The sequence below is a fragment of the Coloeus monedula genome (genome assembly GCF_965178545.1).
Source record: "Coloeus monedula genome assembly, chromosome: 3".
NCBI lineage: Eukaryota > Metazoa > Chordata > Aves > Passeriformes > Corvidae > Coloeus > Coloeus monedula.
In genome coordinates, this window is record NC_138783.1 from 79,052,259 (window position 1) to 79,079,481 (window position 27,223).

Consider the following 27,223-nt stretch of genomic DNA (forward strand, 5'->3'; position numbering starts at 1 on the left):
AATGGTGCTAGTGCAGCAAGAGAGGCAGGCAGTGGCAGAGTTGGAAGGAAATGGCCTCTTGGTCAGGTGTTCACCTCTTCTCTGGAAACCACTGAGTGGGTCCCTGAAACTGGCATCTTTGCTGCTAGCCATGAGGTGGGTGGACTCCCAAATTCCAAGAGCAGTAGGTGTCTAGTGAGGCATTTGCATGTGCCACATGGATGCAAGAGCAAAGTGAAAGGAGGACAGACGCCTGCAGCCAAAAACTGCAGGCACTTCTCAACTCTTCAACCATATTTGGTCTCAGTTTATTCTGTGCAGAGTGGGAGGAATGCTGTCTAGTATCACAAGAAGACCGAGAAATCCATTAATAATTTTAACCACACCATTACTAATGTGATCCTTTAGAGCCAGCCCTATGCACAGGCCCAAAAGGGAGTGAGTAGCTTGCATTCAGGCCAGGAGGTAGGTGAATATGTGTTGGAGCATTGACAACTGACTGTCAGGGTTAAAAGAAATACCATTCACTGTCTGGGAAAGGCTGTGCAAAGTAGTAGATGTGGTCATGTAATTGAGGCTGGTATCACTGCATCTGCTCATGACGCTGATGAAGACAGGTACTGTGGAGATCGTCAGGGTATTCCAATGTCATTGCCGTATAATAAATGGTAGGGAGTCTAGTGTGTGCGTTCCCCCCAAAGTCATGGATATATGCCTTAGAAAACCTAGAGGCAGTATTTTAATTTGAAATTAACCTAGAATTTTATTTAGTCAGTGCCGAATCTGTCTTAAGGAAGAGAATAATTATCTGCTCCTTCAACACAGTATTGAGAAGTTATAAGCACTCTCGAGACCACAATCCCATATTCTAGTACTGGAATGAATATAGTATTCAGGGAAAGTAATAAGACATCCTAATGTGTCTTATCTTTTCTCATAACCGTGATTTAGCTGCCTAATTCCGTAAGCTACCATTTGCAATAGATGTAGCTGCATTATATTTCTTGCTATTTTTGCTAGATCTTCTGGAAGCTTCCTAATACCTGGTGGAAGGGGATAGATAGGCATTCAGCAAAAAGAAAAGGGATTTTTTTTTTTTTAGCTTACTGGAATTCCAGGTCTTCATTCTTTCCTCTTGCTTGTATTTATAGACCTTTTACCACTCTTCTTTCTCCCCCCCCTTTTTTAAGCTGATTTAGTTTGTTGATTTTATGGGTATTTCTCACTGCTAACTCTTATGTCCTGCTGCCTCAGAGCAGGGGTCTCACTGCCCCTCTTGCTAGTAGTGCTGTTTTTCCGATTCCCTGAAGAGGGAAATTCAAGGTGTGTCAGACTGCAAGAAAAGATAGAAACTAAAATGTTTCACTGATATTAAGAAATCAATTCCCAGAAGAGGAGGAGCATGGACTGGGTATAGAAAAGGCAAGGAAAGGTGCCCTGTTTCCCCTTAGCTTTTCAGGTCAGGTACACTTGGTTGCTCTCTGTAGGCAGCCCCACAGTGATATGGTGTCTTTTAATCTCAATAATTTGTTTGCTTCTTCTTAGCAGTTATAAAAATTAAGAAGGATTTTACGTGTGATTCTTCCTTGAAAATGTGTATATGTTCATTTTTAGAGTTTGTTTCTCTAATTTCTGTTTGTTTTCAGGAACTTTCCAATCAGTTGAGAGCTGGTGTCAGACTCCAGCCCTTGCTGGCTGGTCTAAGGAGCAAAGCTGATGATTTATTAATAATGCAGCTGCGGTGCCAGCGCTGCCGCTGAGAGTGGGTAAACATTTCTCCTCTGCAGAGGGACAAGACTCTGTACTTTTCACCTCTGCAGTTATGTAAGGTGTCCTTGGCAATCTGTGTATTTGACTTGGCCCTTGCTTTTTCCATTTATTTACCAATTGATTGGCCAAGAAAGTGTGAAATCCCCAACAAGGAAGAGTCCCAGGAAGCCCCAGCTGGACTGGGAGCCCCACCAAATAGACAAGTGCAGGGTGGCCTGGCCAAAGTGAAAAAAGCATGTTTTCAAGGAGCAGCACAGGGACTTGCCAATGATACATCAGGTCACCTGGTGGCAGTTCAGGACTGCTGGGCATCTCGCTTGAGAGCTGGGGGCTATGGCATGCTGATGTCTAAGGTCATCACTTGCTTCTGGTATACATTAGGTCTGCCCTTCTCTGTAGTACCCCAGTCGATTCCTTTTTTATGTCAGGGACTTGCTACATCATACTGCTGACCTTTTCCATATGGTGAGACTCTTCCAAATAACAGGCCTTTTCCAAATCACACTTAATTCACTACAACTCTCAAATGAAGCATCTTCTCAAGGCTCCTTTGGCCAGGTGAATTGCTGTAGGAAGCTAATGTAGTCAGTTTTGCAGTGCTCTCCTCCCATTTCTTTCTGATCCAGTCAACCAGGCTTCTCACTACCAAGGCATATCTCCTGCTCCTTTTTAATGCTGCATAACTGATTTTATGGCTTTTCCTGAGGTGCACTAAGATTTCCGGCATGTCATTGAGGGAACTGCTGTGAGCGCATTGCCTGGTCCTTGCTGGGCTGTTCATTGTTTGGGCTCGTGGGCATCCCATCAGCAAAGACCTGTCCCTGTTACTCACTATTTCTTCTCTAACCTGGATATGGTGGAGGATATGTGGTATGGACATTGGAGGGTGAAGTCTGTGCGCTGAGCCACAGTGGCTTTCCTTTACAGGCCGCTGAGGGAGAAATAAGGTGTCTCAGGGCTTGACTGTCAGTTCTGCAGTTACCCTTGCCTACCTTTTCACTGAAAAGTGGTGTTTCCAAACCAAGGGAATTTAATCTCAGTCCTGTTCATACAAGCAAGCTTGCATTAAAGTCAGCCTATGTCTGCTTGAGGGCTTTTATGGGAATTGGAAAGGAGGTGGGGAAAGGGGTATGTCTGGAAGTGGTGCTGTGCTGTACCCATCTCCGTGTTCGGTGTTCTGCTGTTCTGCTACACCACTGTTGCCTTTTCTCTTGTCAGTTTCTTGCAGCCAAACAACTTACGTCTCTTTGCTGGGATTAATTCTGGAATGGCTACTTTTGTCTGCTCTTGAGATATTGAGAAAATTTGAAGAAAATTGCCTCTTCTCAAGCTCTTATCTTCTTCTTCTACAGCTCAGTCAAGTTAAATTTAATGGTGGAGAATGTTGTTTACCAGCAAAAATCTGTGTCACCTTGACTTACTGTGTGGTCCCACACGCAATTTACACGGCTCTGTTCTGTCTTCCATGAAAACATTCAATCCTTGAGATGAGCAGGTTTAAAGCTGCCCAGCCATCAGTTAACTGTGTGTAATGCTGTATCCTGAGGCTCGATAAAGGTTTTAGACATTTTTTTCTATAATGCAGGAATCAGAGAGTGTGTTGACTTCTCTGGCTGAGCAGAGTTGGAGGGCTTAAAAATCACTGCTCTGCTATTAAAACCCCTCTTGAGTCCCATGTCAGGCTGCATCCAGTCCTCCCACGGGTGGAGCTGTGTTTGTTGGAGGCCTGCACAAGGCAGCTTTGCGCCGTGTGAAGACTCTCACCACCCATGTAATAGAAATCAGACATTTGAGGAACTTTATCTAAATAAGGTTATGCTTCCTTCTGCTTTCTTTATGTTCATTCTGTTGGGTTTTTCCCTTATACTACCTGTTGGCTGCCTCTCATTCCATGGAAGCAGTCTGTGTGCATTAGAGTGAAGATTTATTTCAAGGATTGTCCACAGTTACTTGTGATGTACTGCTATCAATGCTGGTAGCCAAACTTGAAGCTAAGATAAAAATAACTGGTTGATTTTGAGTGCCAGTGGGGGGGGGTGTGGGGGGGAGGGAGTGGGAAAAGAAAATCAAAAGCAGCTATATAATTGGGGAAGAAATAATCTCTATTGCCCTATTATTCTCAAATTATATTTAAGGCAGTAAACACAGAAATAAAATAAATTGATATTAAACTGTTATCTCTTTGTCTAAATTTTCTTCTTATTTGTTAGAGTAATCTTGAGGATGTTTGTCAAACAACTTAGAATTTCATAAATGTCTTTTTTTTGGCATCTGCAATATCTGCTTGAGTTCTTTGTCTTCTGAGCAATTTGATATTGGGTACACTTCCCTTGATATTGCAAGGCAAATTATTAAACCATTCTCTATAGCTATGCTCAACATTTGTTTGAAAGAGCATCTTGAGAGACTCAGAGCTCTTTGTGCATTGCAAATGTGCTCTTTGGTAGAACATTTTGTCTTTTTCCATTTAAATAAATATCTCCTATTAAGTCTTTAGTGGTAAGACTCTTACATCATTTAGACATTCCATCTTTTTGTAAGACTTCCATTTTTGTTCAATATTTTTCTATTTTTTCTGTCTGTTACAGGCAGTTCTTGTTCTCTACTTTTATGAATAAAATGATCATTTTTATTTTACCAGCTTTTAGTTTCTTACAAAAAACTGAAGTCATTGAAAGAGTAGCTAATGGGTTTCTTAGCTTGTTGGAAACTGAATCAGGCTGAAGTCACCTGAGAGTTTTTTCCTTCTCTTTCTTTTCTACCTTAAAGTAGAAAAGTGAATTTGCCTTCTACTTTTTCTTGAAACGGAAGTGTGTAGGTGCATATAAATATGTATGCACACTCACTAACTTTGGTGGGTGGACTTGCAAGGTGGCTTTAGAAATACATAACCAAGTTCTCAGCAATGTTTTTAAGTTGTTTTTGTTGGTAGCTTTTGTCTGGTTTTTTTCCAGGAAAACCGATCCAACAGCTGAACCATTTCAAGTGTAATATAAGAGATGCTTGTATTGTTTGGAAATACATTTTTTCCTTTAGGTCTTTGTGTTTGTAAGATGTATGGAAAATAGTAAAGTCTGAGGTATTTGAACTCTCCATCAAAAGCTTAATATTTCTATTAGTAGTACAGTTTGGTCCTTTTGAATTATTTTTCTGTTTCACAAATTCAATTGTGTCCCATTTTCAAGATAAGGGATCTTATTCTGACCTCTATTTCTTTCTATAAAATTATATAAAATTCTGCTTAGGCTAAACAAATTTTGTTTTCATAAGCATATATATTTGCAAGTCAATGTACTCTAGATGTGAAATTATGCAAAATTTAAAAAAAAACCCTGAAATTCCTTTGTATGCCTTAAGGAAGAAATAAAATGCTGTGTTACATTTTTAAAAATCTCTGGCTAGTCATTCTTAAGGCTTAACTAAATCCCCCAAGTCCTTCAACATATGCATGTGTAGTCCTACAGATTGTGTGAGATGGTGCATATTCACAGCAAGTGCAAAGGGAATACTTTAATGGAGCTGTGATGTCTGGTTTTTTACTTCCTGAGTGAAGTTAGGAAGCAGATTGACCTGCATAGGAAAATTGAATTCATGGATTGTGATGTTAGATGGAAATACGTTTTAATTCAGTCCAAAATGAAGTCTGAGGGTTTTCCACGAGTGTTGGAAGTGCTGTTGGTGATTGAACTCTCATGTACTAAAATATGTAGGGAAATGCATGCATTCAAATCCTGTAGAGCAAGAGGAATCATCCCTCTCTGTGTATGAATACACAGTGTTTTCTTTAGTGTCTTGGGGGTTTTTTTTCCCTTTTTCATGTTTCTGCATTTAAAAAATAACTTTTGAACTGGATGGTTTAGGCTATTAGTGTGGCTGTCTATGCATAGGAGCAGAAGCTTAAGGTATCTCAAAATATCTGCCCTCCTATTGACTGGGTCTATTTTTAGCCTCAGGGAGCACAGGATTATTGCAATTGAAAAGTTCCTGGTTTATGCAATACCAAAATTTGTTAATTGATTGGGTGAGGCCACACATGTTCTCAGCCAGAATTTGCTGAGGAGGAATCCCAAAGGAGAAAAAACAGTTTTTGCTCTTGACAGAAACTCTTCCAGAGAAATATTTATGCCTTAGGTACCACCCCAGCTGCTGACACTGCTGTCTCTGTGGCTATTCTTGCCATGTGCTGCCACCACCCTGGACAGTGGCCTGTGCTAGCTCCCACTCTGCTGGGGTTTGAAGAGTGTGTAGTGTTGTCAGTAGGTGATGTTTAGCTAAGCAGCATGCTCACAGCTGGAAATGCATTACTGTTTTAAAATGTGTTCTGATCTTTACAGGCGTGTGCAAGGCATGCAGAAAACTGCAAGGTTTTTTTCGAGTGGGAGGGGTAGTTGTGGCATCAGGTGATTATTACATTTTAAAAATTTGTGTGTGTCTTTTCTAACTCCAGCAAATGTTTGGCTCTCATAGTGTCTATCTGGAAACCAGAAAATCTTTTTTTGCCTTGTAGAACTAGCTGCTCAGATGCCTTCTAAATTCTTTCATGTCTTGGAAGTCATATACTTTTCTTCTTTTCCCATTAGACTGCATATTTAATCTTGAGAGTTCATACAATTTCATCTGCATTTTAGGTTTAGCTTGTTTTCTTAGGGAAACAGGTTTTGCATAATTGCACTGTCCGTATTTTTGCCAGCATCATCCTCTCACCCTAATAACTTCTGAATAATGTAGCCAATTTCAAGCAAAGTTTCTGGAAGCAGACATCTCAAAGACATATCTCAAAGTTCTTACTGCTTATGCAAAAATCGGTGTCCGGGTAGAAGAGAGATCCAGAGTTTTACCCTATTAAGGAAAAGGCAGGAGCGGGCACTAAGCCGCTCCCGAGTGTGGTCTGCCAGCAGCGTGCACGTCTTGGCTGGATCTCCAGGACACGCACGGCTCGAGCGAGTTATAATTATCATGTGAGTTGTTTCCTGGGCTATAGTTAGGAGAGGTGGGAGGGTGCTGCGGGGGAGACGGAAGGAGGGAAGTGGGGTACAGTAGGAAGCTGGGAGTTTATGGAGAACAGAGGTGGGTAGGGGGAGCTGGTGGAAGCAGCCTGGGGAGCGAGGCTTGGAACAAGGGACAGACGCCTGCAGGGCAACAGGCCTCCCACTTTCTGCTTCTCATCGGATAACCCGTCTTTTTGGTGTGTCACATGTGAGGCTACACTGTTAGGTGGGGGAGTCATGCTGTTATTTCCCACTAATAGCATCAATAAATTGCCTGAAATTCCATACTCGAGTGAAATAATTCCAGAAGCTTTAGTTGATTCTTGCCTGAAGAGATAGAAGAAACATTGTTTTGCCTTTTTTTTCCCTGTTCAAACATCTTACTTTTATGAAAGATAAAGGTAATTTTAATAAGTAAAAGCTAACTCATTATTATACATAAGCAATTCCCAAGCTTGAATTAATTATTATTATTGTTACTATTACAGCAAGAGTAAAATACTGAAAGACGTTGTGAATTTATGAAATGTTTAAGATGGAGAGGTGGCTGCACAACTTGTAGACAGCAAATGGATTCTTAGTGTGTTAACATGCAAAGTTATGGGGTGTTACTTTGACATTCACCTCATTTTGCTTATTTGAAATTTAGAATTCTAAGCACATATCTAGCTTTTTAATATACTCTAGTCCGTGGGCTGTCTTGTGGCATTGATCTTAAGACAAACTACCCATTGTTCTTAATAGGAAAATCTATTGATTAAAAAAAAGCCAATGGTGTGACATGGCATGTTAAGAGATGTGGTTTTGAAATTAAGCCAGTCAGGCAGCAGCTCCCAAGACCATTGCCCCTGCAAAAGTGGAGCCTCTCTTTGCTGTGCCCTGGTATTGGGCACTGAAGTCCTTTGAGTTCCCAGCTCCTCAGTGCACCTTTTCCCTCTCCCACTGCTTTACTGGAATGAAACCTGTGGTGCAGCCTGACAGGAGCCACGACATGTTCCAGTCTGGATAATTAGCAGTAGAAAAGTAGTTTTTCTGTTAAAACTTTCCATTACCTGCCTGAAATGTGGTGCTGGGCAGTAGGCTGGGCAGCGGTAGAGGACAAAGGCAAAGAAATAAAAGGTCAGAGTTAGGTACCATCCTTCCAGGATGAGGGGAGTAACAGACTGCTGAGAATGTAATCTGATGTCTGTTCATTGTTCCTATCCATTGCAGATAAGGAGACAGCTCACTGAAAGTGATTTTTTCGCATAAACTCCCATGGGAAGTGCACAGCCGCTTATGATGTGCTTGTTGGTAACCTTCACTTCATGGGTGACAGGAGTTTCTAGGGACCCAGTTTCAAACCAGTCTGTCTGTGCCCTTAGTTTCAGGACTCTGACTCATATCTGGGAACAGGTTAAAAGTTGTAAGAAGCAATTATTTTTCCCTGCCGCCTGCCTTGTTCTGCTGAGTTTGTTCCTTCATGTGCCAGAGGGACTGAATGTGGAGCAGCTCCTAAACTGCTGTGGTTTTAAGATGAACCAAGCCTCACTCCAGAGGCTTGATATTGATGCACCTGAGAGTTAAAGTACCTGATTTTGTCTCTGTATTTGTGATGATGTGGCCTTCTAGCATAGTAGTTTTTTGCAAGAATCCAAAGTGGACTCTTTATTGATGGTGACCCAACCAATATGTTGAATATGCATGTTGTGTACAGTTGCCTGTTCTGCTTCTTGGTTGGTGTGTGCTGTCATGTCAGTTGGGCTTCATATTTCACTTTTTAATAAGCAAAAAATTTCAGGGTCCCATTTGACTGAAATGATACTACTAGTTTGAATTTTCTTTTGTGCATTGATTAATAGTTGGGACATGGAGCATTTGGGGAAAAAGCAATGCAAAATTCCTTATAGGTGTTTCCCTGCTACCATTGTAGGTCCAAAAAGTAAAAAACCTGGTCTCAGAATTTATGCCATTTTGGTAGTGAGGGCTGGATTAATTTACTCACTATTTTCAGTGCTCATTCCACTGCAGTTTATTTTGGGTCATTTAATTTCAACAAGGCTTGATCTGTTTAGAGTGCTTTCTATAGCGGCGTGGCAGGACCACACAGCTCTTTTATAGTACGTACGTTCGCTGCTAACCGGGAGCTCAAAAAGCTAGTAAACGAGGCACAGACATGAATAACTTTAGAGAGGACAGTATAGTTTTGTATGGTTGGATTATTTTGAAAGTTTTCAGAAATAACCAATCTTTTGTGCACTGTGGGTTGCTTTGCGGAGCTTGAAGTGATGGTACACAGTAGCTGTATGCTGTCAGAGGTAAGACTGGAGGTCTGACTGAAGGCACTCTTCAGGTTTAAGGTGCTTCAGAAGCCACTGTGGTGGAGAGTTGCTCTCAGTCCTTATTTAAGGAACAGTTTTGATTCCATAGGTCGATATTTCCATCGGATTCAGTAGTTCGATATGTTTTTGCTGTTTTAATTTTTAGATTTGCTGTACAAGCCATTCATACACAAAATAGGCTAAGGTAAAATAGATCTCAGTTGAAAATGTCTAAAACAGTTGGCCTCATCAGCCAACAAAAAAGCTTATGCTTATTGTCTGCACTGAGTCCGCTCCAGTTTAGCATTATGATGGCAAAGGCCACGTTCCCCCCAAAATGAAAGAGCCAGCCTTCTTTTGTGTCCATCAAATTGTGACTGTTTCTGGTTCTGCTCATGCCAGCTGACAAAGTAATGTTCCTTTTGTGTAATTGGTTAAACCAAGGCAGCATTGGTGATTCTCTCAACAGACAGAAGGCATGATGTCCTGAAAGTGGCTGCATCTGTACTAGGAGGTTAGAACAGCACTGAGACCATTGTTACTGAGTGTTGAGACCATTGCTTTTTCTTAAATTTTTCGCTTTCTTGAGTTTTCTGGTCTCTACTGTTTAGCATACTCCAAGCAGCAGCCAGGGGCAGTTCAGGAAAGTTCTTAGTTTAATAGTGTGGAAATAGCTGAATACATTCCCATCAGCCTCGACACAGCAGAACCTTCCTGAACATGTTTCATTCACTCCTGTACAGCTAGTTATGACATCCTTGTAGCAGATTAGAGGCAGAACCAGCATTGTTTTAGTGTCTAAGTCAAAAGTTTAACAATAACACTAGTTTTGGGACATTTGAAGCCTATTGGAAGTTTTGCAGGAGTGGGGGGGGAGGGCATACACAGAGTCAGTTTATGTCTGTACTGTGTGATATTCCAGCACAGGGATCTGGATGCTTTCTTGGCTATAGGAGGATATTCCTGCTTGTCTACCAATAGTAAAGCCCTAATATCAGTGAATGGAAAGTTTAAAAAGCACTTCTTAAAAACATCTCAGTTTGGAAACTTAACTTACACAAGTTGAATGTATCAAATGTGGTTTGACTAATGCTATAGGCCCTCTAGTCTCAGCCCCTAAAATTCTGTGGTTGGTTGTGAGCTGTGTCATCAAGGAGCTTCTGATCTCAGTAGTCCTGCCCTGCAGCTGCACAGCTTCCTGGTGCACCCTATGATTTCCCTTTCTGGGGGAAAATATATCAGTGCGTCTTACACCGCTCTACCTATGTTTGGAGTCAGCTTGTAGATCCATCTCCTCTAATCCAAGCCACCTCAGAAATGACAGCCCACCTATATTTTTATTCTCTTATTATCTCATAACTGTCTAAAAACTCCTTTCATGTTGATCGGGAGCTTTTCTTTTGCTGTGTACCTTCAGATTTAGATCCATGCACTGCTTCTAAATTTAGGCTGTAAAAAGTACCACCTTTACTTCTGTTCTTTTATACTTGAATGGAAATAGTTCAAAGTTGTGCTGATGTAATAAAAACAGGAGGCTGGAAGGCAGTGAACTGGAATAAGGGTGAGTGTATGAGAGAACACAAGCAGAGAGTGGCAACTTTAGATCCTCACTGCCATGATCACACAATTATTTTTAAAATTATGTACTTAAAAGCTGCATTTCAATAGAAGAAGGTTTCAATTTGTTATTCATAATGTAATGTCATTTATAAAAAACCATTTAGGTTATGGTAACACCAGATACTTTAGCCAAGATGTCATGAGAGGCAGTTCAGGCAGTCTGGATTGTTCTGAGATTATTAGTTGTATGACACTGATCTGTACTTAACAATGAATATGCTGATTCAAAGCCTTTCTCTTTCTTTTTTCCATGGCTATTAGCTTTAATGATCAATCAGAGGTGGTGGGCTGAGGCAGAGCTCAATGCTATCAGCTCCTCCCAGCCCTCTACACAGTTCCCAGGAAACACCCTGTGTTTCATTAGTTCTTACTTAGTTTATGGTGTAATACTTTGCTCGAAGGCATTAAACTATCATCAAAAGCAGCCGACCGATTAGTGTGACTTCTTGTTCCAGGGTCGCTGTACAAGGGAGAACTGCAAGTACCTTCATCCACCAACACATTTGAAAACTCAACTGGAAATCAATGGCAGGAACAACTTAATCCAACAAAAAACTGCAGCAGCAATGCTTGCCCAGCAAATGCAGTTCATGTTTCCAGGGACACCAATACAGCCAGTGGTAAGTATATTTCTCTGATGGTGTTAATGGTAAGTAAAGTTGAAGACTGTATTGACCTGCAAAAGTTCTCTAAATAGTATCAATAAAAATAGTCCCTGTCTGTTTACTTAAGGAATGGTCAAGATGCTAGAGATATGCTCATTTATATTTGCATTTGAAGATGTAATGGAGTGTTGCTGTAGATTCGATTTATTTTTCTTTTATCCCAAAATAACTTGCAATTTTTTCCTCTCCCCCCCTCTGCCCCCCTTCATGTATTTCATGTCATTTTTGCAAGATTTTTACCTATAATCCTTCTGGAGGTGAAAATTTATATAATAACAATAATTTGCTAGTAAGTTACTTGAGTAGGAACACAAAGTTTCTCAGGAGTCTGTGGGTTTGAATGGCTTTAAATATTATTTAATCCAAATACCAGGAACAAAGGTTAATGGGTAGCATTTTCCTGCTCTGTTGAAGTCTGAAGTGTCCAAGGATAAGACAGAGAATTGGTGGTGCATGCACTTCACAAACTCAGTGTTTTTTCTCAATGTGATTCGTACAGTGCCTGAGACACTTCATATCCAGGCAGTGACATAGAACTAAAGTCTGGCATGCATGAGCAGCATCTTTGGATATGCACTAAAGTGATCAGTTACTCCAGGCAGCCCTTGCACTTGGGCTCCTCACTGTAACAAACTTCCAAATCATGGTTTGGCAAGTAATCTGAATTAAACTTTTCACGCATGGCTGCTAATGATGTTTTTTCAATTTAAATTCCTAGTGTAAGGCATCCCACAGGAAGGGGATTTTTTTCTCTAACTTGAGGCATCTGGAGTGTTGGCATCAACTTCTCCAGTGAGTTTCCAAGGTCCATTTATAATTTATCAAAAGACATTGGCACTCCTAATTACTATTTGCTTGGTTTGTTTCACACATCTGCATTTGGATTAGATAATTTGGTTTTCTAAGTGCCTTTGCCTTTCCATGGGCTACAGCAGAAGTCAAGTGTAGACATCTCAGAAGAAGACATATGCATTTGGTCAGAAGAAGCTCACCCCAGATGCCTTTTTCAATAATGCCTTTTTATAGTTGAAACATCTACTGTCATGTGGGATTGGGAATTGGGTGTCAGGACTCCCTGAATTTCTGGTACATGTTCATCAGATTGTATCTGGTGATGTTGACCTGAGTTGTCTTGATATTTCCTGGGGTTTTACTGCTTGAGTTTTCACCGGAAAAAGTTTTAATGAAGTAATAGATTCCACTGCTTAATACTATGAGAAAAATTGAAGTGGCAAAATGATACTTTTTTCTCCTCACCCGTTTCATCATTTGAACTTTACAATTTCATTGACATAATGCCTTCTGTACTGATTGCTGTGATAAAAATGCCAGGTTTTATTTCTCTGTCTCACATAAATTGCCAGATTAAGATGACTCAGCCTTGACCAAATGGATAAAAAGTGAAAGAAAATTTCGTAGAAGCCATTTCACATGTGGATTTATTCTTAAAATTATATCTGATACAAAGCTGTTATTTATATGTCACATAACACATATTGTCCTCAACATAGTTGAACCATTGTTTCATATATATGTTCATTATTATGCTCTTCAGAATTTAGCTCATGTTTGACATATAAATTGGGTTGTTTGATATCGAGCAGATTTGATCACTGATTAAAACACAGCATAATACACTTTTAATGTATTTTTTACCTCTTAAGGGCTGATAGATGCCATTTCCATATAGTTGGTTATCCTGGTTAATCTGCCTGCTCAGAGCATCTTATTGGTACTAAGTCACATCCATTTGAAATTTAGTAATTGCTTCCAAAGACAAAAAAAATCCAAAGAAAACCAAACCCAAACAAAAAATAAAAAACCCCACCTTCTAGCTCCTGTGTTTTCTCTTGCATATTTTCTGTGTACTTTATGTCAGGCACGCCACCTTAATGAGAAAGACACTTCTCCTTCTTTAAAGTGTTTTGAAGTCTTAGTGTTGTGCTGTTGTGTTTCTAGCTGCTGTCTTATTTGGGAACTTAATTTCTGACAAAGCTAATCTGAGATGTATCCTGTTTTTCTTCTCAGTTTTTCCTCATTTATAATTATAGCTTCACTCTCTGGGGTAAACCTCAGCTCTGCAGAACTAAAGCACTTTCCAGGTCTAAGCGTGGTCTGATCATGGTGATGTTCTGCCTCCACCCCCTGTGGAGCTGTTGGTGACAAACCCACTATTCTGCCTCATCATGGCTGTTTTAGCATCAGAAGTACTCTTTCTTCTGGTCATGACTTCACTGACTCACTGTAGAAAGGAACAAAACAAGATTTTTAGACCCATATCGTTCCTTCCAATCAAAGTTTTCATACGATTAATTAATCTAAGCCTGAATAATCCCTTTCTAAATATTGTGTCCAGCTGAGATTATAATATTTATTCTGCTTGCCACTGGTGACAGCTGGGCACACAAACATTTGCACAGGTGAGTTTTTTCAGTGTGTGAGACACAGTTAACATATAATTGCGGGAGGTGGCAAAATACAGTATGCAAACATACTGGAAGTTACATGCCAAAGAGCTCATTATATGTACTCTTATTAGAAATATGGCTTTAATATAGTTAATAATGCTTCACCTATGAAATCTGAATACTTTAAAAAATAGCCTGTTTTCCCAAGGAAAACAGGTATTGAGAAAAAGCAATAAAGTCTATGTTATTTCTACATTTAGATGTGTAAATAAGCCTGCAATGTAAGCTGGACCTTCACAGAGATTCAGGTTCAAAGTATGACTTCCTTTGCATCACCAGACTCTTTTCCAATAATAAAGTTACAAAGGTGGTTCTTGGTATGCTGCTGGAACGTGTTACGTGATTAAAAGAAGAGAGGATCCTGTGTGTTTTGCCAGCTGTTTGAAATTTTTTCATTAAGAAAATGAATTGGTGCCAGAAAGAACAAGCAAAAGACAACAGTAATGTATTGATTCAGGGACTTTTTTTTCATCTTGGTCTGTGTTTTCCTTTTTCAGCCCACATTTCCAGTGGGTCCCACAATAGGAACGAACACGGCTATTAGCTTTGCTCCTTACCTAACGCCAGTAACACCAGGAGTTGGCTTAGTCCCGACTGAGATCCTACCCACGCCGCCAGTCATTGTTCCTGGAAGCCCACCGGTTTCAGTCCCCAGTTCAACTGCTACCCAGAAACTCCTCAGGACTGATAAACTGGAGGTACTGTAGACGCCACTGTGACTAGAAGTACATCCTCTGTTAGGCTATGTGAAAGATCCTGGAGAGCGTAACTGTTGTTTTAGAAACGAAGCTTAAATTTGGTTGCTACAGGTCAAAAACTTGTAACCAGGCAGGATTTCTGCACTTGCAGCCGGTGGCAATTAAATACTGCTATTTTTAAGGTAGTGTGTTTGCTTATATTTAATACACAGAGATCAACATGAATTTTCATCTTTTGTAAAGTTCATAGTCTCAAAAAAACCTCAGGTATACATACATGCCTGTAAAGGTATGCCTTGATGAAATATCTAACAAGCACATTTTTTATTTCAGTATTAATTGTCTTGGTTTTTCTGCACTGATAATAAGGGAATTTTAATAGCCTTATGGATCAATATTAGGGGAATAGTGTAGCCCTTCAGCCCTGAGCTGGCAATGGAGATGTTGAATATTGCCAACCCTGCAGCAGGCTGAAGGGACAAGCTATGTGGAGAGCCTCCCAGCTGTTGCTGGATCACTGCGTGGCTGGACTCAGTGGAATCTGTGATCCAAGTACACAAGGAGGCCAAATGGCTCTTGCAGAAATGAATGTTCTTGCCCAAAAGCCTAAGCACTAGTGTCTAGAGCACGTTTCTTCTTGGGAAAATCAGTATGTTCATTCTGCCCATTTTTGAAAATTCTTTTTAAGTAGGCTCTCAATTTTGTTTGTAGACTCCATAAAAAATACAGTGCATCTGATGTGTATTTTCCCTGGGTTTCAGCAAGAGGAACTCCTTCCCTACCAGTCAACCTGCAAGAATACAAAGTGTAGTCAGAAAGAGACAAAATATTTTGTGATTCCCAGCTAGTTTTGCAGGAGCAGTTACGTGAGTAAGTAAGTATCCTTCCCATCTGCTTTCTAAAGAGGAAAAAGGAAAGGCATTTGGGAATGCTTCTGTTGCATGTTAAGTTCATTTAGCCACAGTACCACAGAGCTACCTGAGGAGCCAACAACAAAAGGGTGAAATAGGTGCACTCCCCTCACACACCAAGCAATGAAGGGTTTACTGAATTGAATTTGCTGTAAAACTTGAACTAACTGGGGAAGGGGGCAGGTCTGTGTTTTGGGGGTGTGGGACTCTCCTTGCCCTTTCACGTTGCACCAAGCTCTGCCCCTGCAACGTGTGTTGTTTTGCACGTAGGTGTGCAGGGAGTTCCAGCGGGGGAACTGTGCGCGTGGAGAGACTGATTGCCGCTTTGCGCATCCGGCAGACAGCACAATGATTGACACAAACGACAACACCGTAACCGTGTGTATGGATTACATAAAAGGTCGTTGCATGAGGGAGAAATGCAAGTATTTTCACCCTCCTGCACATTTGCAGGCCAAAATCAAAGCGGCGCAACACCAAGCCAACCAGGCTGCAGTGGCAGCCCAGGCAGCTGCGGCAGCTGCGACTGTGATGGTAAGTGCTGGCATGTATGGCTGCCTTTTTTTCATGCCTATTTTGCTTCAATTTAATGCTGATTGCTTATACTTTATTTTCTCTTTTGCCTCTTTTTTTTTTTTTTATTTTTTTAATTTTTATTTTGGTGAAAGATAAGAGTTTATAAAATTATTACTATTGCTTGATGGGAGGAAGCACTTTCTTTTCTTTATGCCCTTATTTTAATGCTGTATTTCTATTCAAGACAGTGAAGCAAATGACACTCTATACCACTTCTGTTCTCTGCCTCAATTATATGTAAATTTGCCTATAATATTTCCAAACAGAAACAAAACTGATAAACTTCAGTGTTCCCAGGAAAACAGGGACACTTATGCTGTTTTAGCTCTTTGACGGCAGATACACATGTGGAAATTTGGAAGAAAAGCAGATAGAGCATTTGTTTCAGAGATCAGTAGTAGAACAGAAACCTGCACTGAGATTGAGCACAGTCCACCTTAGAAAAGAGACAGCCAGCCAGCCACCTTGGTCTCACTGTGTTGGTAGCGTAGAAAAACCAGGACACTCATCTGATCTACCATTAGTGCCTGTCTGAGGATGAGACAGAACTGCCTTCTGTAGATCTACAGCTATCCCCAATGAGTAAAAAGCATTGCCTGTATCTTTTTGAACTTTGGTTAGATGCATTTCAGGCCTGGAGACTTCTTGCCTCTCCTACTATTATGGGCAGCTGCTTGAATCATGGGGTTTAAAAGTAGTAAACTGTAACGGGAATCATTAGGAAAGAAACGTGGCTACAGTCAGAAGGAAAGAGAGTGGGGGCTTTTATTTTCAGATATTTTAACCTCTTACTTAAAACTGTTCAGACAAGACAGCCCACCCCTTCACCAGGACTGGATCCCTCTTACAGTTGCTACCAAGACAGATGATAAATTTAAAGTGGTATTGATAAAGTTAAATAAATCAAACATGGAGGATCTGACTTGAGAGACAAAACGGCTGGCAGCAAATCAAAGAATCATTGTCCTCTTTGCTGGCAGTGGACGAATAATTAAGCAGATGTGGTTTGTGGACTTGTGGGCAGTGCATACAATAGTTATAGACAATACAGTTATTCTCTGGTTAAAAAGCCTGCCAGAAACACAATACAGTACAGCACATAACTACCCCAAGCTATTGTATTTAACAAATTAGAAAAGACCAGACTTTTTTGAGGGACAAAGGGTAAGTTATGCAAGAAAGTAAACCACCAAACAGAAGAATATTTCTTAAGCTTTAATATTCTTTCTCTAATAGTATCCTCAGCCTTTGTTTCAAATTGGATGATTTTTAGTTAAAGTTTCCTGTGCTTGCAGAAATTGAATACCATCTGGAAATTAAAGCAGAGAAGATTGGGTTTTTATTCTGATTAGCTTCTGTTGTGCAATATTTATTGTTCATTTAGAGAATGTAATATTTCTAGGCACTACACTAAATAAGAAAGGAGAGAGATGAGGGGATTAATTTTTTTTGCACTTCAGTAATGGTTGCAGATATATATCCTGTGGTTTTAAATAAGGCTTAATTACAGTTGCATTAGCCTCAAAGCAAGATGAAGCATCTTTGGAAACACAGAATTGAAATGTTAGCAGTCTAGTGTCACAGGAGAAGGCAACAGGGACCTGTAATTCAGAGTAACATTTTGCAGAGAAATATGTACAAGATATTCCAGCCTATTTCCCCTGCTTAAACAGGGTGAGCTAGAGGAGATTGCCCAGGATGTGCCTGTTGGCTTACTAAAGCCTCGAAGGATAGAAACTCCATAATTTGACAGCCTCCTCCATACTTCCAGTAAAAATAAATGCTTTTCTTTTCCTTTTTTTTTTAATCTTACATTTAATTTAAATTACATTACATTTAAATGGAATTTCTTTTATTTAAATTTGTTCCCCTTGACTCTTCTCCTGTCCCTGGGCACCACTGGCTTGATGTTTACCCTGAAATCAGGTATTTGTATATACTGATGATAGATTCCCCTGTATCTTCTCCAGGGTGAATTCAGTCCCTTGATCATCTTTTAGGTCCTTTATGGAAGTGTTTTCTAGTACACCTGTATCTTTCTTGTACTGAGATGCCCAGACCTGGACATAGTGCACCATGTGTGGCCTCACCACGGCTGAATAGAGGGGAAGAATCACCTCCCTCCGTCTGTTGGTGATGGTCTTCCCAGTGCAGCCCAGCATGCTGTCAGCTGCCTATGCTTATGAGGGTACATTGCTGGCTTGGTGTCCACCAGGATCTTGAGGGTCTTTTCTGCCAAGCCTTTGCGGCCCCCAGTGTGTACTGGTGCCTCATGTTGTTCCTCCCCAGGTCCCTTGATATTTCTCTTTGTTGAATTTAGTGAAGTTTCTCCGTGCCCATTTCTCCAGACTTTCTAGGCCCTTTGAGCAGTGGCACATCTGTCTTGTGTTATCAACCACTCCTCCAAGCTTTACACCTCTGGTGACTCCAGCTTGGCTCTGTGTTGCTGATCACATCCCTTTGAGCCTGGCATGTGAGACAATTGTCAGTCCACCTCACTGTTTCCCATTTAGCCCATAATAAACAAATTTGTCTGTGAGGATGAAATTGTGTTGAAATCCTTTCTGAAATCAAGGGAAACAACATCCATTGCTCTCCCTTCACCACCCTGCCAGTCTCATCATAGAAGGATGTCAGGCTGGTTAAACACAATTTCCCTGTCATAAATCTATGCTGACTACTTCCCATCATTGTCTTGGCTTTCATGTGTTTGCAGATGGTTTTCAGGAGGATTTGCTCAATTGCTTTCCCAGGGACTGAGGTGAGGCTGACCAACTTGTCAGTCCTCAGACCTTCCCTCCTGCCCTTTTTGAAGATAAGAGTGTCATTTACTTTCTTGCAGTCTTTGGGAATTTCCCCGTCAGGGATCTTTCAAAGATAGTTAAGATTAATCTTGCAGTGATGTTGGCCAGCTCCCTCAGCACCCAGGGTACATTCTGTTAGTTCCTATGGGTTTGTGTATGTACAGCTTGTTTAAATGTTCCCTAGCCTGATCATCCTCCTCCAAGGGAAAATCTTTTCCACTTCAGACTTACCCCACTGGTCTCCCACTGGCCTGAAGGCCAGTCTTGCCAGTAAAGACTGAGATGGAAAGGATTTTCAGAGCCTCAGCCTTTTCCATGTCCTGTGTCACCAGGTTGCCTGACCCATTCAGCAGTGGAAACACATATTCTCTGGTCTTCCTTTTGTTGCTGAGAAGCCCTTCTGGTTGTCTTTCACATCCCTTGCCAGATTCAACTCCAGGTGATCTTTGACTCTCCTAACATATCCCTGCATGTTCAGGCTGTGTCCCTGTTCCTCCTGAGCCATCTGTCCCTGCTCCCACCTCTTGTGTGCTTTCCTTCTTTCGTTTGAGTTTAGTCAGGAGCTCCTTGCACATCCGTGGAGGCCACTGCTGTGTAGATCTTGTTTGTATTCTAGGGCACATTATAGCACACTAATGTGTCGTACGGCAGGCAAATACCATGCCTTGGATGTTTGATCATTTTTGATATTATCTTTATTTCCTTCTCGTATCCTCTTCCTCTCCAGACTGTAGCTATTGATTCTTCGGCTGTCAGTTATGTAGATCAAATGTTGAGAAGGAGATAACCTGATGGAACAGAAAGAGGTAAAGGAGGTTTTACTATCAGGATGAAATAAAAGAACATATGAATGTAGGAGAGCAAGATGAACAGTTTGAAAGCCTGAAAAAAGGGGGAGACTACATGGAAGCAAGTTTGATGAGTAGATTCAGGAATAGTCTTGGGAAGACTGTGAGACTGAACTTTCTGGGGAAGATGAGGGGAAAGCCAGAAGAAAGCTTCAAAGGAGGGAGGTGACATTAAGAAGAGCATGGAGAAAAATTGGAGAAAGGCGATAATAAGAAGAGAGATAATAAGTTAACAAGTGAGATTAGGTAAGATCTGTATTTGGATAATAAAGGTAATTAACTGAAACACTTTACTCTTAGCAGTGTTGATTTGAACTTGTGGGCTTCATCATCACATAATGCTGAATACAGGTGTATTTCTACACTTCTGTGTAGACTTCCCTCTGTGGTGGAGGCAGAGTGGCTCTGAGGCTGTGCCCCAGGCAGTGGAGTGATGTCCTCTGCAGTGGTACCTGTGGAAGGTACCACACCTGGGCTGCACAGTGCCCTGCTTAGACAGAAGTCTGTCCAGATCCCCACTTCAGACCAGTTGTTTCTTGTTGTGTTTGGGTCATGGGCCCAGAGAGATGAGCAGATCCTGTAGATCAGGGTATGTAACCCAGACATGTGCCAAAGAAGAGATGAGAAGACTCATCCAACAGATACAGGAACAAGGAATAAGCAGAATGAGGTCTGTCCTGCAGAATACCCTGTTGGCACCTGATAAATTTATGAGTACAAGCTATTTGCAGGCATTTTGTGCCTTGTCCTCTTCCTGCTGCTCAACTTTTGTTCCCGATTTCCACATACTGATTTCAAGGTAGACATAATCTGCATATTCTAAAAAGAGCTAAATATCAGCCTGTGTTTAAAAAACAAAAGTAAACATTTTTATTTCTAAGTCAATTTTTCTTTCTAAAGGTTTGTAAGAATTATTTACACTATAAAACTTGAAAGTAATATTTTATATGAGAAACTTTTTTACAAAATGCTGTCCTATCAGCCATAAGTTTGAATTCATTATGAAAGTATACATAAATGTATATGCCTATGTACTATGCCTAAATACTTTCTTTTGAAAAATTAATAATGCTGGACTAGTACCATAACTCATATATTAATGTTGGCTTGTGAATTGGGAGCCCAATTTTACTCCCTGCTCGTGAAGCTGGTTCTGAAGGTTACAGCAAAATGTAGAAAGTATGTTTTCAATTCTGAAAGACTTTTTTCCCCCTCTCAATGTAATGTGGTAAGTTACAAGGAAAAAAATCTACAAAAATGACCCAGCTGTAGGAGAAAAGGAAAGGAATTAATGATAAGTTGGTGTAACTAGACATACTGTGTACTCTGTTTTGTGTTGGCAAAGGAGAATGTCTCCTTTTGACCCCCAAATCCATTGAATGATTCACTTCTCTAAATTAAAAGACATTCACCTTGTAAGCACTGTTATTAATAGCATTTATAATGCATTACAACTTGCACTAGTGCTTTGTATTTGAAAATGGAGCCTCCCAAATCAATTTTCCCACTTGAAAATGTGACTGAACTAACTTATCAGAAATTCCGATAGGTGTATCCTTAAAACTTCCTGCATCTCTGTGAAGTGTTTATATGATGCTTAATAGTGTCTGCAAGCTGCTGTTTTACTCAACTTTCCTGAATTTCAAACATCTATATTTTACTCTCTTATATGCTTTTAACTAAGGTATAGTAGATGCATTTTTGCTTCGGTACTAATTCAAAATGTAATATTCATTTCTTTAGAAGACATTTTTGTTGTTGTGCATGCCTAGTGTTTTGTATGTTGTATATTGCATTCAGAATATTTTTTTCCTTCTCACCTATCCACAAATGCAATGCCGTTCCCATGACGCACCTCTGCTTGCTGTTTACCTGTATGTTAATTCGCTTGACTCCCATTGGCCCACTGCCATCATGTGCTCGCTGCCTGTTATTAAAAGACTCAGTCGACTGCCAAAGCAATGAAGCGACCTCTCGAAGCAACTGTAGACCTGGTACTTTGACCTTTCACCTTTTGCTTTGCATGTAGCTTTTTTTTTTATTATAATTTTTTTTTTTTCCTTCAGAGAAGCAACTAATGAAATTTGTATCGCTTTACTTTTCAAACATCAACCGGAAATGATTTCACATACTCATTAATTTACCGGAAGCTCTATTTATCCATCTCATTCTCATACGTAATAGACCGCAGACGATTTAGTTTGGTTCCTAACACAGTTTCATCTTTTTTAAATCTTTCATGAAAAGTCGAATTGAGATAAAACTGCTTTTGTAATTGAAAACGTGTAACGTAATCCATTAATCTGTATAATAATAGGAAACTATATTTAAATTTAAACATAAGACAAAATACTTGGCAATGAAACACAAGTGGTTTTTTCTCCCCGTAATATTCGAAAACCTACTTAAAGGCAATGCCATTTTCGTTGCTTTAAAGCAAACGTTTCTTTTCAGTAGTTGTGCTGCTACAGTTCTAGGTTAATAGTACCATGCTTTTGCTACCAATAACAAAATTTCACTCATTTTACATTGCTGTGCTTTGAGTTAAAATGCATGGCGAGGCATCTTTAGCCGCTTTTAAAAATACTAAGTTTTTGTATTTATGTATATATTACGGACAAGGTCTTAAAAATGGCACCATTTTAACTAACTTTCTTATTTACAGGCCTTTCCTCCTGGTGTTCTTCACCCTTTACCAAAGAGACAAGCACTTGAAAAAAGCAATGGTGCCAGTGCCGTTTTCAATCCCAGTGTCTTGCACTATCAACAGGCTCTTGCCAATGCTCAGTTGCAGCAACATGCAGCGTTTATCCCAACAGGTATGTTGCATCCACATTGAACCAGTTTTGTGTCCCTTAGGTAGCCTATGTGTCAGGCAGTTGCACTTAACAGAAGGTTTTATTATGCTTCCTGCCCCACTTGAGGTGAAGTCTGCAAAGATGATTACACGTTATTTTAATTCCTCTTGAAAGGACAAGAATTCAAGCAGAAATTTCAACATGCCGTTAAGCTTCTTTTTTCAGACATTTGTAGCCTTGCTCATCATTCTCCAGAGTCTGCCCCTTTTTGCCTACCTTAAATTGGCTGGATTTTGACTCGTATCTGTTTCCACTAACAAAAATGCTGGAAAAGCATCACTCTTCAGAGATGCCACAGCATCCTCCTGCTCCCTCGGCTGCTGTCTGGCAGCCATGGGGATTTCCCCAGCTGCACACAAGCGCCCTGAGAAGGGGCCATAAACTTCCAGTCAATACCTGCGTGGAAGCACTGGCAAAACACATCGCTCCCCGCAGCTGCACTAAAGGGCTTTCAGGCATCAGATGCATTTTCATGGTTTTGGAGCACCACCAGGACGTTTCCTAGCATTTGTGGCTCATAGCTGGGGTTATAATTCTTCACGGGGATGATCTGAAGATGAGTGAATGTAATTTACATTTCAGTGCTCGGATCTCTGTGATAATCAGAGCGTTCAGAGATGGCTTGACCTGAACCCTGGCTGGTAGCAGGGCTTCTCTTTAGCACTGCGAGAGAAGGGATGTGCTGGGTGCTCATGTAAACAGTAGCAACACAGCCCTCTAAATCGTGTCAGTCACCCCCACTCCAAACTTCCCAAAGGAGAATATCCTGCCTAAGGAATTCTGTGATGTCATTCGTAATTAACAAATTACGTATTTTAGTGTCAGGGTATTGTCGAGTGTGAACTTCAGAATCGTTTAAAACTACGTGTTTGCAAATGCGCTTGACATTTCAGCAGTGTTAGTTTATAGAAATAATGTCGGTTGAACAAGGAGTGAAAGGCAACACATGATGATTTTCCAATCTATCAGCATTCCCATATGTTTTTAAAGATAAAAAACAAACACAGATGGCTTTGACTTCATGGAATTTTTCTATAAGGCCTCAGTAACAACCTTGGAGCCTGCCCCCGTATTTGTAATAGTAAGTAATAGCATAGCCTTATTTTTAGCACATTGGTGCACAAGAATATCTGTGGCAGAAAACACACTGACATTTATGGGAGTGTTTGAAAAAAAATAAATAAATGGTGAGACTGCCTATTTGGACATGAATGGAAGACTGCCTTGTGCTTACAGAACGTACAGAAATTTCCACAAATTTATCTTACGTTGAAACTATGAGAATTTGTAGCATGATAGGCATTTTTCCTTCTTAAGCACTCCCTTTCAGAGCTTATTGCTCTTATTTGCAATTGACAAGGACTTCAAATTAACTATGGAAAATACGGTAGTTTAAACCTTTTTCCGTGAAAAAGCATTTGGATGTTTTTTAGACTTCTGGAATGTTCATGCTTCCTTAAGTAGCTCACTTTTTGTACTTTTTATTGTCCGTTCCTCTTTCCAACTAATTGTTGTAATTGTAGTTTTATCTGACAAATTTCTGGTGGTAGGAAGGGTGGATCTTGGAACCAAACCTTAAGGGCCAGGTTGTTGGCAAGCCCCAAAACAAGTGCATGAAAAAAAAAGAAGAAACAGAGGTATTAAATAGCAGATGGAGCCCAAGCCCCAGAGTAGAAAACCTTTCTCAAAGTGATGAACCTCCTGCTCTTTTCACACACCATCAGTGCCAAGAAAGGACATTAAAGAGAGGAGTGGGTATGGGAGGAACTCAGGAAAGGGGAACACCCTCTGTAAGAATGGGTGTCATGAGCTTTCCATTAAAGATGCTACATATGATATTCCCACATTTCCTGGGAAGGTTGGATTTGGTGGGTGTAAGGACTGTCATGCAACCCACGTCTAAGAAGCAATGCATGACATTATCTGTTGGATTTTAAATGATTATGTGATATTTTCTAAACTGGTATAATTTTCAAATGTGTTCCTTGTGTGTGTGTGCGTGTGTGTTAAATTTTAAGACAAGTTTTGCTGCTGGAATATATATAAAACTTAATTGTTTTATATAACTTCTCTGCTTTCTTAACCACTGGCTCCCCTAATAAAAAGTGTGGGGCTTGACTTAGCATGGCTTACCTCTGAAGTTCTGCACTTTGTTTGTTTTACATCAGTTTGATGGCTTTGTCACCTTCTCCTTATTGTTTGGTGAATGATCTTAAAAACAGCAGATCTTTTCTCTCTTCCCATTGCTGTTTGTTAGTGTTTCTATAACCTCTAGAGGAGGAACTTTGTGTATTCTCTGGGGACTGTTCTTGGGTAAGGTCATTCATAGTCACACAAGTCCTGCGACCGTCTGATAAGGGGCTGCAGTAGTAATTCAGCAGGAATGGAGGAAGCATATTCGACTCTGTCTCAAATATGCACGTACCTGGCACTAGTCTCCTTGCTTGCCTTCACCAGCTTGCTGTATGCAGTATATACTGGAAATAGGCTGATCTCTTTCATTTGGCCTTTCCAGAAAGGTTAAAGGTGGACTAGGCACCAAAATTAAACTGGTGAGTATGGCAGGTGAGCAGTCATCCCACAGCGTCTCTGAGGTGCGCTGGGAGCCTTCTGCTGGAATATTACACGCTTTGAGGTGTTTAGCTTGGGACTTGTCAAAGTACTGTTTTCTTTCTGTTAAGAATGGGTACATTAACATCAAACACAAATTTGGCAAAGCCCCTGAAGAGGAATAGTCTTAATTCCACTTTAACTTCTTTTCCTGCCACATGTCAAAAAATTGGTGAATGTTGATCTGTGCAACATTTAACTGTCTGAATTATGCAGTGAGTTCTAAAAGTCCCAAATACTGTGATCTTTAACCAAGGATGTTTCTATAAACAAAGACCTGTTGCTGCAAAACTACTGAGTGAAAGGATAAAATTAGTAAGTAAAAAAGCTTATGAAGTATCTTGAATATGTACAGAAACATGCCAAAACCCACACAGTATATGCAGGAGTTTAGTAAGAACACAATCACCTTTTTGTGTTAAAGCAAAACTGTGAATGACCTTACAGTTTCATTTAACTAACTTACTTCTCTGTGGTTATGCTTGAATCTCACTTTGAATGTTAACTCTAAACAGCTAACCTGTTTCTTCCCTTTATCCACTTTTTTCACCTATCATTGCATGACACGCAGGGTCAGTTTTGTGCATGACACCCGCTACCAGTATTGGTAGGTTCCAAATTTCTTTATTGATCTCTTTTTTTATACTGTATATGATGTATATTCACTTGTTTCAAAAGTCCTAGGCGAGATTTAGCCACTGACTAGAATTAAAGGTTCGCTTGTCCTTCTGGTTGACTTTGCAGAGTGTTTAGATTTGTAGATGAAAGCTGCAGTTTAGACATGATATCACCTGCTATAACAACTACACTGCAAAAGCATAATACCATGAATTCCAGTCTGCTTTTCAGTTTTCAAAGTTTTATTTCTCTTTATATTTTATATTGTCTAGTACTATAAAATCATAAAATACTGGAAAAAACCAGCAAATTTCATCAGTGTTTTAAAGTTTCATAGTGGTGTGCCTATTCTCCTTTGCTGTGTGTTAGAAAGTTTTATCAGCGTTTCCCAGAAATGCCTGCTTTGATCCACAGAGGTCTGAATCTCACTCCTTCTTTAAATATATTTTCAGTTTGAAGTTAACATTTTGGGCTTTCAAAGTGGAAGTCCAATGCAACAGCCTCTGAGACAGAAAAGTAATATTTATTCTATTGCCCTATCCCAGTGATTTTATTTTTGGGTTTTTGGCCTACTCAGATAAACAGTTAAAATATCAAGCCTTTATAACATCAAATTAATAATTCCCCCATGAAGATGCTGATTAAAATTAATTCTTAAAATGAGCAAAAGCAGTGTCTTTCACAAAATCGATCTTGCGTTTTTAGATCAAACAAAGTAGTATATATATCAGGATAATTATCATCCCTCTCCTGATTTTTGCCTCAAGCAGATGGTAATTTAACTCTGATAAAGTCGAACAGTTACGCAGTGCTAGTAGGAAAACACGAATAAATTGGATTACAAAGAAAGACAGCGAGTATCTGGCTTACTTCAAAATGAAGATAGATGAAAAAATTAATTTTTAATTGTGTTTAAAAATTAAGGTAAACATTTAACAGTCTTCTTTCCAGTGTAAGCCACTGGGCTTTTTTCGTAGGATTTTATTTTGAAGTGCTTTATAGCTGTACTGGGGGAAAACAAATTATGCATGTAACAATCTGCAGGTAACAGGCTATTTTGGTAAAGGCCTCATTTGCACAAGTAATCTTCATCTTAGAGATAACACTTGCCTTTTCAGTGGTCCTTACTCTTGTTTTCTGGGAATCGCCGATTGTGTTGACAACCTTCCTTTAATTGTACTTGTAATAAGCTATTTTCCCTTTTTTTTATTTCTCCGCCACGCTTTCTCGCTTTGCACTGTGATTGCATGCCATCTGCCGGTTTAACCCATGACGATGGCTTGCCGCTCTTGATATTCACCATGCCAAAAATACCACTTCTCTTACCATAATGCTGCACCCTCCTGTTCATTGCTTCCATGGTTCCCCTCCTGAAAGTACCCATGATGCACAACGCTACGGCCGCCACTGTCTCTGCAGCAACAACTCCTGCAACAAGTGTTCCCTTCGCCGCAACAGCCACAGCAAATCAGGTTTGCTCCTTTTAAAGCTTTCTTTCACAAGATCCTGA

General features: G+C 40.1%; 1 protein-coding gene across 6 annotated transcripts in view; it reads left to right on the forward strand.

Annotated features, from left to right (window-relative positions):
• Nucleotides 1-27,223, forward strand: part of MBNL2 (muscleblind like splicing regulator 2) — a 107,115-nt gene that overhangs the window by 61,974 nt on the left and 17,918 nt on the right. For 4 of the 6 annotated variants that reach the window (XM_082279089.1, XM_082279093.1, XM_082279091.1 and 1 more), the window contains 4 exons: nt 11,113-11,277; nt 14,288-14,488; nt 15,670-15,933; nt 22,293-22,446. In XM_082279089.1, coding sequence (XP_082135215.1) covers nt 11,113-11,277; nt 14,288-14,488; nt 15,670-15,933; nt 22,293-22,446 — 784 coding nt within the window. Of the gene's footprint in view, nt 1-11,112; nt 11,278-14,287; nt 14,489-15,669; nt 15,934-21,567; nt 21,622-22,292; nt 22,447-27,090; nt 27,186-27,223 lie in introns of all 6 variants that reach the window. The other 2 variants (XM_082279094.1, XM_082279092.1) reach the window with 2 other exon arrangements.